Source organism: Lepus europaeus, chromosome 10, assembly GCF_033115175.1.
Source record: "Lepus europaeus isolate LE1 chromosome 10, mLepTim1.pri, whole genome shotgun sequence".
NCBI lineage: Eukaryota > Metazoa > Chordata > Mammalia > Lagomorpha > Leporidae > Lepus > Lepus europaeus.
Genome location: NC_084836.1, coordinates 4,923,742 through 4,939,336, shown reverse-complemented (window position 1 = coordinate 4,939,336; position 15,595 = coordinate 4,923,742). Strand labels below are relative to the sequence as shown.

The 15,595-nt window shown below is 62.1% G+C and overlaps 1 protein-coding gene across 2 annotated transcripts in view; it reads right to left on the bottom strand.

Annotated features, from left to right (window-relative positions):
• SCUBE1 (signal peptide, CUB domain and EGF like domain containing 1) overlaps positions 1–15,595 on the bottom strand; it is a 124,901-nt gene that overhangs the window by 72,248 nt on the left and 37,058 nt on the right. For both annotated transcript variants that reach the window (XM_062201925.1, XM_062201926.1), the window contains exon 4: positions 7,987–8,121. In XM_062201925.1, coding sequence (XP_062057909.1) covers positions 7,987–8,121 — 135 coding nt within the window. The remainder of the gene's footprint in view (positions 1–7,986; positions 8,122–15,595) is intronic.

Genomic DNA, 15,595 nt, shown 5'->3' with positions numbered 1-15,595 from the left:
CTGTCCTCCTGTCTCCTCCTCACTGTCCTCCTGTCACCTCCTCACTGTGCTCCTGTCACCTCCTCCCTGTCCTCCTGTCACCTCCTCACTGTCCTGTCACCTCCTCACTGTCCTCCTGTCACCTCCTCACTGTCCTGTCTCCTCCTCACTGTCCTCCTGTCTCCTCACTGTCCTCCTGTCACCTCCTCACTGTCCTCCTGTCTCCTCCTCACTGTCCTCCTGTCACCTCCTCACTGTGCTCCTGTCACCTCCTCCCTGTCCTCCTGTCACCTCCTCACTGTCCTGTCACCTCCTCACTGTCCTCCTGTCACCTCCTCACTGTGCTCCTGTCACCTCCTCACTGTCCTCCTGTCACCTCCTCACTGTCCTGTCTCCTCCTCACTGTCCTCCTGTCTCCTCACTGTCCTCCTGTCACCTCCTGTCCTCCTGTCACCTCACTGTCCTCATGTCACCTCCCTCACTCTCCTCTGTCCTCTCCCCCCAGCTGTCACTCTCCTGTCCCCTCCCCCAGCTATCACTCTCCTGTCCCCTCCCCCGCTGTCACTCTCCTGTCTCCTCCCCAGCTGTCACTCTCCTGTCCCCTCCCCTCAGTCACCCCGCTGTCCCCCTCCCCGATCCGCCCTGCTGGCTACCCCTCTGCCCCCGCGGGAACCCCAGGCCCTCTCAGCCGCCAGTCCTCCCTGTGTTCCCCGCCAGGTGAGCAAGGCCATTCCCGAAGCCGTAATCAAAGTCCTTCTTGCGACTGTCAAGGTGCTGCTTCCCCCGCAGCAAATCCCACGTTCCCAGTCACAGGAAGTCCTGTTTCTCCCCTTCCACCAGCTGTGGGCTGGCTTCAGGCTCCAGGCGCGTGTTCTCCAGGAGGGAACGGAGCAGCTGGACTCTCACCCTTGGCCCACCAGAACCACGCTGACATCTTAGACGGGACAGAACGCTGGCATGGGGAGTCCAGGCTGGTTGCATGAAGGACCCTGGAGCTGCCGGACGACGGCCAGGGAGTGAAACAGAAGGGTGCAGGCTGGGTGGTCTCAGAGTCAGGGCCGGGATGGAAATACAAACTGTAACTCTACAAGAGTGCCGGGCACGTCCAGGGGCTCCCATCCCCTAGGAGGCTGCCTGATGCATGGATTGCACACACATCACCTATCACGCCCGGCCCTGCAGCCTGGGAGCCACGGAGGCCGCCCTCTGTCTTACGTTCTGGGGGCCAGCTGGTGTCTGCCCAACACCACCCTGGAAAAGCAAGGAGGCCAGCGTGTGCTCGCCTCACCCCTCTCTCCTGGGCTTCTGAGCCTGCTTCCAGGTTGGCCTCGGGTCTACTGCTTCAACCCACGTCTGGACCCAGATGCCTCGGCCACACTCTCGCCCTCTCCTTCCCACAGCAAACCCTTGCTGACGTCCCATCTCCTCCTCAGTCCTGCCCCAGGTCACACCGGCCCTTTGCCTGCTGACCGCCTGCCCTCTGTCCGCCAGTCGGTCACCTCAGAGTCCACCTGCTAGGCTCCTAGCACTGAGGCCTTGAACAGCCCGCTGGCTGAGCCCCTGGGCCCTGCTCCTCAGGGCCGTGCTGACCACTCAGCACGCTAACCCAGGCCTAGGCAGCTTTGGGCACCACAGCCCCAGTGCAGGCTGACCAGCTCATCGGGCAAGGAAGCCTCTCTCCTTAGAACTCAATTTCCGGGGGGCCGGCGCTGTGGTGCAGAGGGTTAAAGCCCTGGCCTGCAGTGCCAGCATCCCATATGGGCGCCGGTTCTAGTTCCGGCTGCTCCTCTTCCGATCCAGCTCTCTGCTGTGGCTTGAGAAAGCAGTAGAAGATGGCCCAAGTCCTTGGGCCCCTGCACCCATGGGAGACCCGGAAGAAGCTCCTGGCTCCTTGGTTTGGGTCAGCACAGTTCTGGCCGTTGCGGTCATCTGGGGAGTGAACCAGTGGATGGAAGACCCCTCTCTCTGCCTCTACCTCTCTCTGTAATTCTGTCTTTCAAATAAATAAAATAAATCTTTAAAAAAAAAAAAGAACTCAATTTCCACACCTAAAAAAAACAAGAGGCAAAGCACAGGGTAGCGTGTCCCCTTCCCACTGAGAAGGGGCTGTGGGAGTTGGCCTAGGAGTGAAGAGCCACATTCCCTGTGAACTCCCTGTTGAGTGCAGGCCCACACCAGATTCTAGCTTCCCGAGGTGTGTCCCCTGGGAGGCGGCAGCTGATGACCCAAGTACTTGAGTCTCTGCCACCCACATGGGAGACCTCGATGGGGTTCTGGGCTCCTGGCTTCAGTCTGGCCCAGTCCTGGCCATTGTTGGCATCTGGGGAGTGAACCAGCGGATGGGAGTTGTCTCTGCCTCTCTCTCACGCTGTCTCTCAAATAATGACAATAAGAAAATAAACATTGAGAGAAAGGTATGGAAGGTGGTTGTGATTTGAACTCATGGCCCCTGGTTTCAGTCCTAGCACTACTCCTGGGGGCCACGGATTTTGGGTATAGTATCTGCCTCTGTGAGCTTCTGACACACATCCACAGCACTGGAGTAGACGTACCCACCTCACAAGGTTCAAGGACTAAATGAAACATCATGAAGGAGACCAGATAACTCAGTTTGCCTGGGACGGTCCACACCTGCTGGCCTGGCATAATAATAATGTCTCCTTTTACTTTCAATAGAGCATTAATGTGGGCATTAGACGGCACAGCCCATTAGTTAAGTCAGGTAATGCGCCTGTGACACCGCGTGGTGTTACACTTCAGTGACACTTCACAGCGCAAAGTCCTGACTATGACCCACATGTAGTAAGACCGCAGAAAGCCACAAGGACACCTGTACCGACACCAGGTCCTGGTGCTGACACTGGATTCTGGCCGTGTCAGATGTCCCCCTGAGGCTGCATGGGATGGCTCCAGGCCAGGACAGAGTGGGCGCCAGGAATACGATGCAGGTCTCCCAGGTGGGCGGCGGAGGCCCAGGCACTTGAGCCATCGCTGTTCCCTAGTATCTGCGCTAGCAGGAAGCTAGGGTCAGGAGCCAGAGCTGGGCACTGAATCCTGGCAGTCCGATCTGCGCACGAACACCTCAACCACTGGCCACAGGCCCAGCCTTGGGTTTCTACTATGTGTGCCGCTTCTCATGAATACTTATTTTACAGTATAAGATTTTAAACACCCCATTGCTTTGCCTCCAGTTGTACTTAGGTATCTATCACTACAAACTTGGATGAAGAGAACAGGGTGCCAACATCCTCCATGCATGGGCTAATACGAAGGCGCTCAGGTCTAGTTCAACCAGTACATTGTTGTAGAACCCAATCAGCACTCTGCCGGAATCAGTGAAGCTAAGAATTCACACGGAGGCAGACAGCAGCTGCGAAGCCCCTGCGCTCCGCCAACAGGCAGACGTCCTGCGTCTGTAGCCTGGTGTGCAGACGGGAGGCCACAGCTGCCACGCTTCAAAGCAAGACCCACTAGAAGACAGTGGCACCCAGCAGTGCCAGCGGCATCCAAAGAGAAGCCTCGCCTCACTTTCTTCCCACAGGCCTGAGGACATTCAGTGTGGCGACAGAGGTTAACGCCTGTTTTCTGGCCCTAAGAAGGGTGGCTGTCTCCAGGAGGAGCCCATGAAAACGGCCAAGTGTAGGAGAGGAGACGCCAAGCCAGCGTGAGCTGCTCCCTGAAGAGGGAGAAGCACGTGAGACACTCTGGGAGGTTTCCACCACAAAATGGCTTTAGAGCCCCTGGGGCTTACAGGGGCACATTTTGGGAGCTGGCGCTGTGGCGCACCAGATTAAAGCCCTGGCCTGCAGTGCTGGCATCCCATATGGGTGCCGGTTCAAGTCCCGGCTGCTCCACTTCCGGTCAGCTCCCTGTTAATGCTGCCTGGGAAAGCAGCAGAGGATGGCCCAAGTGCTTGGGCCCCTGCACCCACGTGGGAGACCTGGAAGAAGCTCCTGGCTCCTGGCTTCAGATTGGCTCGGCTCCACCTGTCGCAACCATTTGGCAAATGAACCAGCAGATAGAAGACCTCTCTCTGTCTCTACCTCTCTATCTCTGTCTTTCAAATAAATAAAATAATTTTTTGAAAAAAAAAAAAAAAAAAAAAAAAAGAGGCCCACTTGGTGCCCGGAGCTGCGGGTGGTGCCAGCTGAGATCCCAGGCATCTCTGCTGTACCTCAGGGCCCCTCCAGGTCCCAGCAAGCCTGGGCCAGATACTGAGAGGGGTTCTGGAACCTTCTGCATTGTCTGCTCTCTGCTAAGTGGGCAGTCAGGAGCCAAGGCCTGGGACCAGACTGGCAGAGCACTGGTAGTGCCATGCCCCTGGCAACCTTGTGCAAGACCCCGGCCTCACAGTGCCTTGGTTTCTTGGTCTGGAACCTGGGGTCCTGTGTGGCCAGGGGCAGCAGCAGGCCTGCAGTGAGTGGGCACTGGCCATCACCATCCACACAAGGGGACTTGCTCGGGAAGTGAAGCTGTCCTATTCCTGTCCCCTACCTCTGACTGGCGGGGCCAGTGTCATTCTTAGGCCAAGTCTGCAGCTTTGCGGACACGCGGCCCTGAGTCCCACAAGGAATGTCCATAGGTGGAGAGCAAAACACATTTAAAGAAACTGGGAGGAGCACTTGCTGGAGGTGAAATGCACTTGGGTCGGCCGCTGATCCCTGCTGGGGACCTCCCACAGGGGTGCAGCCTGGGCTGCTGGGCCCGGCCCCAGGTGCACAGCAGGCGTCTGAGCTGTGTGGCCACATTTCTTCCCAGCAGGGCCCTCAGAGACAGCCTGTGCATCCCCTTCCTCCCGCCCCGGGCCCACCCGGAGTGCACTGACTGCCGGCATGGCAGGCGCTGGCCAAGCCTGACCACACAGCCCCATGACGGGCGAGCTGAGCACCACTCCTGCACTCCCACCAGTGCCGGCCACTCTTGCCCTGCCACGTTGAAGCCCCGCCCCTGGCCCCGCCCACCCCTGCCTTCCTCTCATTCTCCTTCCATCTGTCCTTCCCAGAGGCTCAAGTCGGAACCGGCCTCAGAGTCCCGTGAACGCCGTCCTGGCCCGGGGAGGCTGCTCTCGGGAGCTGTGGCCAGCAGCAGAGGCCGCCCGAGCACAGGGCGGGCAGAGCCCGACGCTTCTCCAGAGGGCTCAGCTCAGCAGAGCCCCCAGGGGTGGGAGCCCAGGCAGGAGCAGGCGGGGCAGGTGCCCCAGGCCTGGGAGCGGCGTGAGTGGCAGGACCTCGCCACCCTCTCCATGTCTCAACCCTTGACTGCCGCAGCGAGGGCCTAGCACCCCACTCAGTCTCTGCAGGAGGACGGGTGGCTGGTACCCTGGGGACAGCCCTAGGTGAGAGCTCTGAGCTGAGCCGGATGCTCGCGGGACCCCGGCTGTCAGCCCGGGTCGCCCTGTGCACAGCCCTGAGACCACCAGCCCACCTGCTCCTCAAGGTCGAAACCCACAGCCCTGCACCTCTCTGCGAGGGGGCCACTCCCCCAGGTGGTAGCACGTGTGGTCTCCTCTTGCCGCTCAGGGCAGAACGCAGCGGCCATCTGGGGAGGGCGGCCTCCTGTGCCCCCTCCCACGCACAGCCCGGCAGCCACCGGCGGTGCCCAGGACCAGTGTGGACACGCACGGCCCGGCAGCCACCGGCGGTGCCCAGGACCAGCGTGGACACGCACGGCCCGGCAGCCACCGGCAGTGCCCAGGACCAGCGTGGACACGCACGGCCCGGCAGCCACCGGCGGTGCCCAGGACCAGCGTGGACATGCAGCAATCCTTCCCAGCCTGCGAGGACACCACACCAGCGATGGCCCTGCCAGCAAAAGAAACCAAAGGCCCAGATGCCCACGGTATCTTTCTCCAGCTCACGACTAAGCAGCAACTCCTAATCCTTACTCGGCACGTGATCCCCTTCCCAGGCAGACAACCCCCCACCCCCGGAAGCACCGACACACAAAGAATGAACGCGCAGGCACGCGGCCAGCCACGCCGAGGCCTCTCTGAGCCCTGTCCACTTCCTCATCAATGCTCACTGGGGAAAAGGGCGCCGGGGGCAGTGCTTTCCTGCAGCACAACACGACATGAAGACAAGAAGAAGGTGGGGGTGAGGGAAGCCGCGTGGACTGCCGGGCACAGGGCAGTGTGGCTGGGATGGGGCAGCTCCGGGGTGCGTGGGAGGCGAGTATGGGCTGTCACGGTGCCAGGACTGCTGCTGGGGAGCACTGCGCAGAGGGAGACTGGTCACATCCCAGCGCCTCTGGGTCCCTTTCCGGCATGGACAAGAAGCGGCCTGGCTGTGTCCCTAGGGCACAGGGGAATTCTGAAGCCCCAGACAGTGCGTAGATGGTCTCCACCCCAGCGCACGTGACTGCTTAAGCCATTTCCCCACAATGGATCTGTCTCTCGCCAGGGAGGGTTCCTGGGTCCTTTTACAACCAAGAGAGCCAAAGAGGCCAGAGTGGCAGTGTGGTAGTCGCATGGGGAGCTGGTGCTGGGAGCCTAAGACTTGCAGCCGCAGCCCGGGCCAAACTCGCACGTCTTGCCGGGGCTGGGGCTGGTGCCTGGGAAGCAAGGCCACTCGGGAGGGCAGAGTCAGATGGCCCTGCTTCCGGGCCGGGAGCCTGCACTGACCCTGGCGGACCCCTGAATGCGTCTGGGTCCACCTAGTGAAAACCAGTCTCTGCCCTCCGCCCTTCGGAGGAGGCTCCAGGAGGGGGGAGGGGACGTGAGGAGTCTGGGAAAAGCCTGTGACATCCCCATCCTCAGCAGCAGGCACCCCCGACCACGCCCTCCGTTCCCCATGAACCCGCGTCTGTCCCCTTTGTGGGCTCACAGGACCCACTGATGGGCTCTGCCTCCATCTTGAACAGCGTGGCCTCACGGACCATGGCTGGCAAGTCTTGCGGAGAGCACAGCGCGCTCCCGCCTAGCTGAGCCACCTCGTGGGGGCAGTGGGAGGCCGGACCATGTGACTGCAGCTTGGCCTCCATGTCCGCCAGGGGACGCGGCAGGCCAGGGACTCGCAGGCCCAACTTGCCTTTGCAGAAACAGCTGGAACACACGTCAGGAGCTCCACAGAGACTGGTCAAGCAGTTCTGCTCCATCGCACCGGGCTTCGGACGTTTTAAACCCCTTTGCCTTTTCTCTCTTGGAACCAGGCCCAGCCTGCAGCCTGCAGCCGACTCCTGCCGACACCACCTGACACCTGGGGGCTCCGCCAGCCCCTGGACCCCCTGCCTGCGCAACGCAGCTGCCGGAGCGGCACGAGACACGGCCCTCCAGGCGGCGAAGCTGGGCCGTGTGCCCAGGGGCCTCTCCCTGCCCGCCCCTAGCCTCCGTGAACCTCTCTGCCCACTGGTCTGGCCTTCACCTTTGTATCTCCCCCTTGACCGCTCAGGACGGCCAGGCCACAGGGGCCTCGGCTGCTGAGATCCGGGAACCCGCCATCATCTAAAGCAAGAGCAGCCCTCTGCCTCGGTGGTGCGGTGCCCTCTGCGAGGGAGCCTCCCTCCTCCAAGCACAGGCACCCGGCCCCTAGCCCTGTCCCCGCTCACAGCCCTGCGACGCAGGACCTGCCTCCAGGATCTGGCTGGTAGCGCCTGCTGGGCTTGGCTGGAGGTCAGCCTGTCCACGTCTGGTCTGTTCTGGGACCACCCTAGTGCTCCAGCTGGCCTGACCCGGCCTGGGTCCCCAACTCCTCCCCAGGCCAGCCTGCCACCCCCAAGGCCTCCAGGGGGCAGCAGGCTCCTGGCCACAGGATCCCAGGATGACTGGTGACGTGGTCACCGCACAGTCTGGGATGAGCGCAAGTGCTTCCTCCCTCCCATAAACACCGACAGCCCAGGTGATGCAGGGCGAGGGAGGGCCGCGAGACCTCTCCGTAGAACACCAGAAGCACAAAGAAGCCATTCAGGCCACACCAGAGCCCCCCGCCTTGACCCCAGGGTTCCAGAATCAGAGTGCGGAGGCCCCCGGGGCTTGTGCGTGGACGGGGAGGGCTGGCCCACGGCCGTACTCACCACTGGAGCGGTGGATGCAGGTGTGCTGGTTGTCACTGAGGAAGAACCCACTGTGGCACTGGCACTCATAGCTGCCCATGGCGTTGACACAGATCTGCTGGCAGCCTCCATTGTTGTCCTGACACTCGTCCACGTCTGTGGGAGGAAAGGAAGGAGGGCAGTCACACCTGGCCGGGAAGACGGAGACAGCCACTCCCCTAGGTGCACCAGAGACCACACGGAGAGCCACGGTGCTCCCTACGGGGTGCTCCACAGTGCTGCGCAGGGTGCTCCCTACAGGGGTGCTCCACAGTGCTGCACATGCTGCTCCCTACAGGGTGCTCCACGGTGCTGTGCACAGTGCTCCCTACAGGGGTGCTCCACAGTGCTGCATGTGGTGCTCCCTATGGGGTGCTCCACGGTGCTGTGCACAGTGCTCCCTATGGGGTGCTCCACAGTGCTGCGCACAGTGCTCCCTACAGGGTGCTCCACAGTGCTGCGCACAGTGCTCCCTACGGGGTGCTCCACGGTGCTGCACATGCTGCTCCCTACAGGGCTGCTCCACAGTGCTGCACACAGAGCTCCCTACGGGGTGCTCCACGGTGCTGCACATGCTGCTCCCTATGGGGTGCTCCACGATGCTGTGCACAGTGCTCCCTATAGGGTGCTCCACAGTGCTGTGCACAGAGCTCCTACAGGGTGCTCCACAATGCTGCGCACAGTGCTCCCCTACAGGGGTGCTCCACGGTGCTGCGCACGGTGCTCCCTACAGGGGTGCTCCACAGTGCTGCGCACAGTGCTCCCTACAGGGTGCTCCACAATGCTGCGCACAGTGCTCCCTACAGGGCTGCTCCACAGTGCTGTGCACAGTGCTCCCTACAGGGTGCTCCACGGTGCTGCGCACAGTGCTCCCTACAGGGTGCTGCACAGATGTGCTCTGGGGGTTGCTCCCTAGAGCACACCCTGTGTGACCTACGGAGGCAGAGCCCTTATGGCTGGGCTGCTGCTAACCCTGACTCAGTGCTTCCTGTGTGACCAGCATAGTTGTCCGCATCTTTTTTCTTTTTTTTAATATTTATTGATTTATAAATAAGAGTTATAGGGAAGACAAAGGAGAGAGAGAGAGAGAGAGAGAGAGAGAGAGATCTATCTTCCCACTAGTTCACTCCTCAAATGGCTGTAAACCGGGGCTGGGCCAGGCGGAAGCCAGGAGCCAGGAGCCGGGAGCTTCTTCCGGGTCTCCCTCACAGGTGCAGGGGCCCAAGGATTCTGGCCACCCTCCACTGCTTTCCCAGGGCACAGCAGGGAGCTGGATGGGAAACAGAGCAGTTGGGACTCGAACCAGTGCCCACATGGGATGCTGGCGCCGCAGACGGTGGCTAAGTCCACTGCAGCACAGTGCCGGCCCCCGAACCCCTTCTCGAACCAGCAAGCCTCCCGGTCAACCCCAGGAGAAAGCCCCACTTTACAGGAGAAACTGAGAACAGAGGCCAAGTGAGCTTCCCAAGGCCCCACAGGCAGGGAGTGGCCGAGGCAGCACTCAGACCCGGGTTCTCAGGCAAGACCGTGCGGCGTGGGCTTGTCCCCCGTCACACGCAGCCTCCCCACCCCGGCCCGAGAGCCGCAGTCCTCAGTGGCACCTCGGGTTCACAGCCAGCGGCACAAGCCCCTGGAGCCAGGGTGTCTGTGGCACCCTGAGGCCCCGGGCCCCTCAGATTGGCTTCAGAAGTCCCGAGAGCGGGAGGGGGGTCCTGCCAAGGCCCTGACCTCTGGCTGCCAGGAGTGCGGGGAGGCTGCCAAGCCATCTTTCCCACTCTCCGGGAGACAGACCCCAGGGCCCACACGCACTTCTGACCAGAGGCCGCTGGCACAAAGGGTGTTATTGGCTGAAAAGAGTCTTTATGGAGTTCTGGTCTTGACAGAACAGCATGTTTCAATTACCAGAGTCATAACCCCTGCTCTGTCAGTTTGTTTAATGAAAGAAGGGCTTCTTAAACCTTAATGTTCCATGTCTGTATTGTCATTTTAATAGGCAAATATATAAAACCACAAAGGCAACGCGGGCTACTGGCTGCTCCCAGCCAGGCCCCTGGCCCCCACACGCACACGCACAGTCGCGCGGGCACGGCACACACAGGCACCCTTTAAGCAGTTCTGTTTTCCACAGATCTCTCTCACCGTTGGGACGAAAAGGACGGAAGAGGTGAGGCAGGCGGGTGACCTGCAGTGACCCGGGAGACGAGTCTACTCTGGGGCAAGTTCAGCCGGCGCTACTGAGGCCGGCGGACAGCAGGCCACTCTACCACCCAGGAGACAGGCGGCTGCCTTTGAGGCCAGCTGTGAGGAGGAGGGTCATTCCTCTCCAGCAAGCTCAAATGTCAGCCATGTGGCAGCCAGAGGAGGAAGTGCCGCTCAGAGCCACCAGGGGTTACGGCTCCAAGGCAAAGGTGGCCCTTGCTGAGCGGGGCCGTGTGATCGGAGCGCAGGCCTGGGAGGCCGGCCCCCGGAGCATGGAAGGACAGACGGGGATGGATCGGGACACCTGTCTCTGCTCAGCGACATCTTGCCCATGGCTCCCCGAAGGCCCAGTGCCAACATCAGCCCTGCTGGGGGCAGCCCCAAGGCACAGCGAGTGTCCGCCCTGGGGGTCTGCCTGGGACCCTGAACAGCTCTCAGCAGGGCGCCGTGTCCTCCTTCGACCCTCTTGGCAATCTGGGTGCTAGGCTGTGTGACCAACTCCATGTCATCTGCGAGAACTCGGAGTGCGGCATGGGGACCTGAGGAACCTGAGCAAAATCACAAGCAGACCAGAGTGAAAGCTGGGCCCCACCAGCGCTCAGCTCCAGAGCATGTCTTGTTCCGAGCTGGCTGAGCCAGCAAACGTGCCCAGGCTAACAGGAGGGGGGCCGACGCTGTGGCGCAGTGGGTTAAGCTGCAGCCTGCAGTGCCGCCATCCCACATGGGTGCCGGTTTGAGTCCCAGCTGCTCCACTTCTGATCCAGCTCCCTGCTAATGCACCTGGGAAAGTCACAGAAGATGGCCCAAGTCCCTGGAACCTGCACCCATGTGGGAGACCCAGAAGCAGCTCTGGCTCCTGGCTTCGGCTTGGCCTAGCCCTGCTTGTTGCAGCCATCTGGGGAGTGAGCCAGCAGATGGAAGACCTCTCCTCTCTCTCTGTGTAGCTGTGCCTTTCAAATAAATACTTTTTTTATTTTTATTTATTTTTTTATTTTTGACAGGCAGAGTGGACAGTGAGAGAGAAACAGAGAGAAAGGTCTTCCTTTGCCGTTGGTTCACCCTCCAACGGCTGCCGCGGCCAGCACACTGAGGCCAGCGCATCACGCTCATCCAAAGGCAGGAGCCAGGGGCTTCTCCTGGTCTCCCATGGGGTGCAGGGCCCAAGCACTTGGACCATCCTCCACTGCACTCCCGGGCCGTAGCAAAGAGCTGGCCTGGAAGAGGGGCAACCGGGACAGAATCCGGCGCCCCAACCGGGACTAGAACCTGGTGTGCCAGCGCCGCTAGGCGGAGGATTAGCCTAGTGAGCTGTGGCGCCGGCCTCAAATAAATACATCTTAAAAAAAAATACCATGAGGCAGAGGCTAGTCCTACCCTGGGCTGGAGCCTGGGGTCAACTTGGGCCCACGCTCATGGGTCCCCGAGGCAGCTTGCCCAGCATCACCGGAGTGAGTGCTCTGGTCCAACAGCGCCAATGGAGGCACCTAGCTGAATGCAGGCGGCTGTTCCGGGGCTCCGTCAGACCCCTCCTGGCACAGCAGCTGCCCTTCTTCCTGTTCTCGGAGTCTACGCTCTGCAGCTTGGCTTCCACAGCCCCAGTGAAGGTTCAGTCGTAAGCAAACAAAACAGGCCCTCAAGTGCTGAATTCATGGGGCAGAAGCGCGACTGGGTCCCTGACAAGAATAAGCTCCCCGGTGCCACCCATCTGCAGCCATCTGGCCTGGCCCAGCCCTGCACCTCGCTGAGAGCAAGGCCCTCAAGGCCGGGCAGGGCGGCTGGGCCTTGGGACAGGGCTGTTTACATGAGAACGGAACAATGCCTCGCCAATACTGATGAATAATTGGAAACAAATGCGAGGCCATGTAAACATTTCTTTTCCCCACTCCCAAACGATAAAGCCCCAAGATTAAGCAGGCGGGAAGCGGGGGCTGCCCCTCTGCACAAGGTTCACCCCTGCCCTGAGCAGAGCAGCACGTCAGGGCTGCCAAGTCCCCCAACTTCCCCAGCGGCCGGATGAAGGGCCTGTGGCTCCAGGAGTACCCCCAGGCCCTGGGGGTCGGCAAAGTGACCACCTGGGGCAGCTGGTCCGTGGATGGATGGTCTTCCCAGGCCCAGGACAGACTGGGCCCTGCTGGAGGCCCCCGCCAGGCCTGGCACCAGCTCTACGGGAACTAGCCCCTCGGACAGGGCCGAGCCCAGCACACTGCACCACGGGGGCCCCTGCCCCCCCCCCAGCACTCTCTGTTACGAGATGCGCGTTCATGGCAGGAAGGGAGCCAGGCTCAGAGGTCTGCCTCTGCCCTCAGGAAGCACTCTCAGGGCGTCAGGAACTGTAGACTGCGTCCTCCAGGAAGCCCTCCGAGAGTGCCGGTGGCATAAGCAGGCCACCTCCTTCTCCGCCCGTGCAGCTCGGGCCTGTGTGGGAAGCCCCTTCACGTGCACCCCTGGGGAGAACACCTGGCTGGCTTCCTCTCAGCGCAGCGGCACCTCCTGCCAGCCAGGCCCCATTAACCCACACAACCGCTCTAGGCCGGGGGTACCGGCAGCAGCACCTCATTACCAGACGGATGAGCCTTGCCCAGGTGCTCACAGAGACAGAAGGGGATGGGAAGCCCCAAGAGTTGCAGTCCAGAGCCCTGACCTGAGGGGCCCTGAAGGGCACTTCAGGCCCAGCTGCGGCAGTGATGGGAAGCTGGCGTGAGTCGTGATGCTCACAGCCTGCCCCCACCCCACCTTACACAGTCACCTTCCCAAGACCCAGCACAGAGGACCCCCTGTGTCACCCTCCTGGCCCAGCAGAACCCTGCACGCCTGGCTTCCAGGTTGGCCAGCCTCTGCTCCTCGCCCCCTTCCTCCGCCTGGACCACAGCGTGGCTGCCCTGCCCTGCTCTGGAGTGAGGAGGGACCCGAGCCTGCTCATGTCTACACACACGCAGCAGAGGGCCAGGGCGAGGGTGGGTGCTCGGGGTCAGGAGGCCACACCTGATGGAGACCCGGGGCCAGCTCTGGAGCGCAGCAGGCACAGGCCCACTGAGGCCCTCCACAGCCTGCTCGCCTCTCCAGAGTGGCCAGGGCCCCCTCTGGAGCAGGCTTCCTCCCCCTGACCAGCTATTTTTGCTCCTGTGGACCCCCAGAATGTCCTGTTGGTCATTTGCTCCACACACACCAAGTACCCGCCTGTGCGCCACACTCCCCGGGGGCCGCCCAAGTCCCTGCACCACCAGGCGGCCTGCGCGCTGGCCCTGAGGCTTCCTGGAGGAGCAGCCGTGGGTGCTGTGGCTGAGCCTGGACAAGAGGCGATCTGAGAGCAAAGGCTCCCGGGAGGCGCAGCACAGTGCAGGAGGGAGCAGTGGCTCCTGGGCCCTCAATATGGCGAAGGCAACCAGGAGTCACTCGGGCTCTGGGCAGGAGGGAGAGTCTGAGCTGGGCCCCGCACTGCCTGCCAGGGAGACCCCATGAAGCTCTCGGAAACCCAGCCCTGCCCCTGTGCCCCCACTGGTCCTGCTGGCATCGGGGACAGTCCTTGGGGAAGGGAAGGCTGACACAGAGCGTCAACAGCCACTAAGGCCTGGGATGGGGCCCGTTTCCACTCCAGGGTCCGAGACTCCCGGGGGCGGGGGGGGGTCCACAGTGGGAAACAGAGCACCTGTGTTTGTAACCACAGCTGAGGGTTCCCCGGAGGCCGGCTCCAGGAGCCTCTTCTCAGGAAACCCTCAGCTGGGCAGAACTGGGGGGCGCAGAGTGGAAGGAGGCGCCCAGGGCCAGCGAGGCGCCGGCCTCAGCCCCCTTGGGTGAACAGGCCCTGGCAGGTATCCACAGAGGCACTCTGACCAGGTCGCCAGAGCGGCTGGCGCCAGGAGGGAGGCAAGCCGAGCTGCCAGGAAGGAGGGAAGCTGAGCCTCCCGGCCCCCAGCTGATGGCGACCGCACTGGGGTCTGGGCTGACGGAGGGGCTGCCGCCCCACGTGCACGCACGCCCCACGTCACGCCGCGTGGCTCCTTCAGTCAGCAGCTGGGGTGGCAGAAGGCGGGAGTGGGGGAGGCACAAAGCCCTGGGGGGCAGAAGGTGGGAGTGGGGGAGGCACAAAGCCCTGGGGGGCAGAAGGCGGGAGTGGGGGAGGCACAAAGCCCTCGGGGGCAGAAGGCGGGAGTGGGGGAGGCACAAAGCCCTGGGGGGCAGAAGGCGGGAGTGGGGGAGGCACAAAGCCCTGGGGGGCAGAAGGCGGGAGTGGGGGAGGCACAAAGCCCTGGGGGGCAGAAGGCGGGAGTGGGGGAGGCACAAAGCCCTGGGGGGCAGAAGGCAGGAGTGGGGGAGGCACAAAGCCCTGGGGGGCAGAAGCAGGCCTCACTCCGGCTCAGTGCCTGGCCCGAACCTCACACAGTCACCGAGGCCCCAGCATAACCTTGGCATCAAAGCCCCCGTCCTCGACACTGCCACCTGGGCAGTCCCAAGGCGGATGGCTCGGCCTCAGCCCCCTGCCTAGGCGTCTCCCCTACCCCCACAGCACCCCTACAGGTGCAGGCCGCACGCCTCTGCTGGCTCTCCCGGCCTCCTGTCCTTGGTCTGGGTGGTCGCCACTGCTGGCAGAGGACTGGCACTTTGGTCCCAAGGATCACGTGCCCAGCCCTCAGGGGCAGCTCCTGCCCCTCCCTGGCCCTTGTGCTGCCCCCTCTTGGCACAGCCCCCCCCCCCCCCCCCCACTGTAGGTCCTGTCTGGGGCGGCCCCTGCACTGTGACTGACAGGTGTTTTCCGGGAGGAAGCGTTTCCAGCGCTAACACCAGCGGGCTGTAGGTGGGTCTGCTTCCGAAAAGCCTTGGCAGGCAGGGATGTGGTTTGCCCGTGAGGTCCGCTTTTGGCCCCGGGTGCGAGTGGTTTGTTTTGTGAATAGCTGGCTGTTTGTCCTCTGCACCAAGCCTCCAGGTTTGTAGCTATTTATAACAACGTGACTTCTGGATCCGGCTTTGGTCGCTTTGTGTCCCATGAGCGTTTCACAATGTGACAGACCCCACCCGTGTTTTCCTGGCTGCCAGGGGCCTCCTAGGTGTCAGTCCTGCACTGGCCCTGGTGTGTGTGGGGGCACGGAGGCTGAGGCACCCCCCCATCTCAGCAGGAAGCCCAACCCCCATCACTGAGCGCTCCCACCTGGTCCCCAAGGGCCGTGCACCCCCCTCCCCGCCTCGGCGCTCTCAGAAGGGCAATGTAGGCAGAAAAGCCTCTTGGCCATCGAGCGGCTCTTGCAAAATTGCATTTGATGAGTTAAGTGTAAATACATGAGGACCAGATGGATTCGATTTCGGGTAGAATACACACGGGTCTTAGGGCTCTGGGGCCTGGGTTCTGCCGGATCCAGAATACTCCCCGAGCTGTCAAGAGCTCCGGCTCCAGCAGACA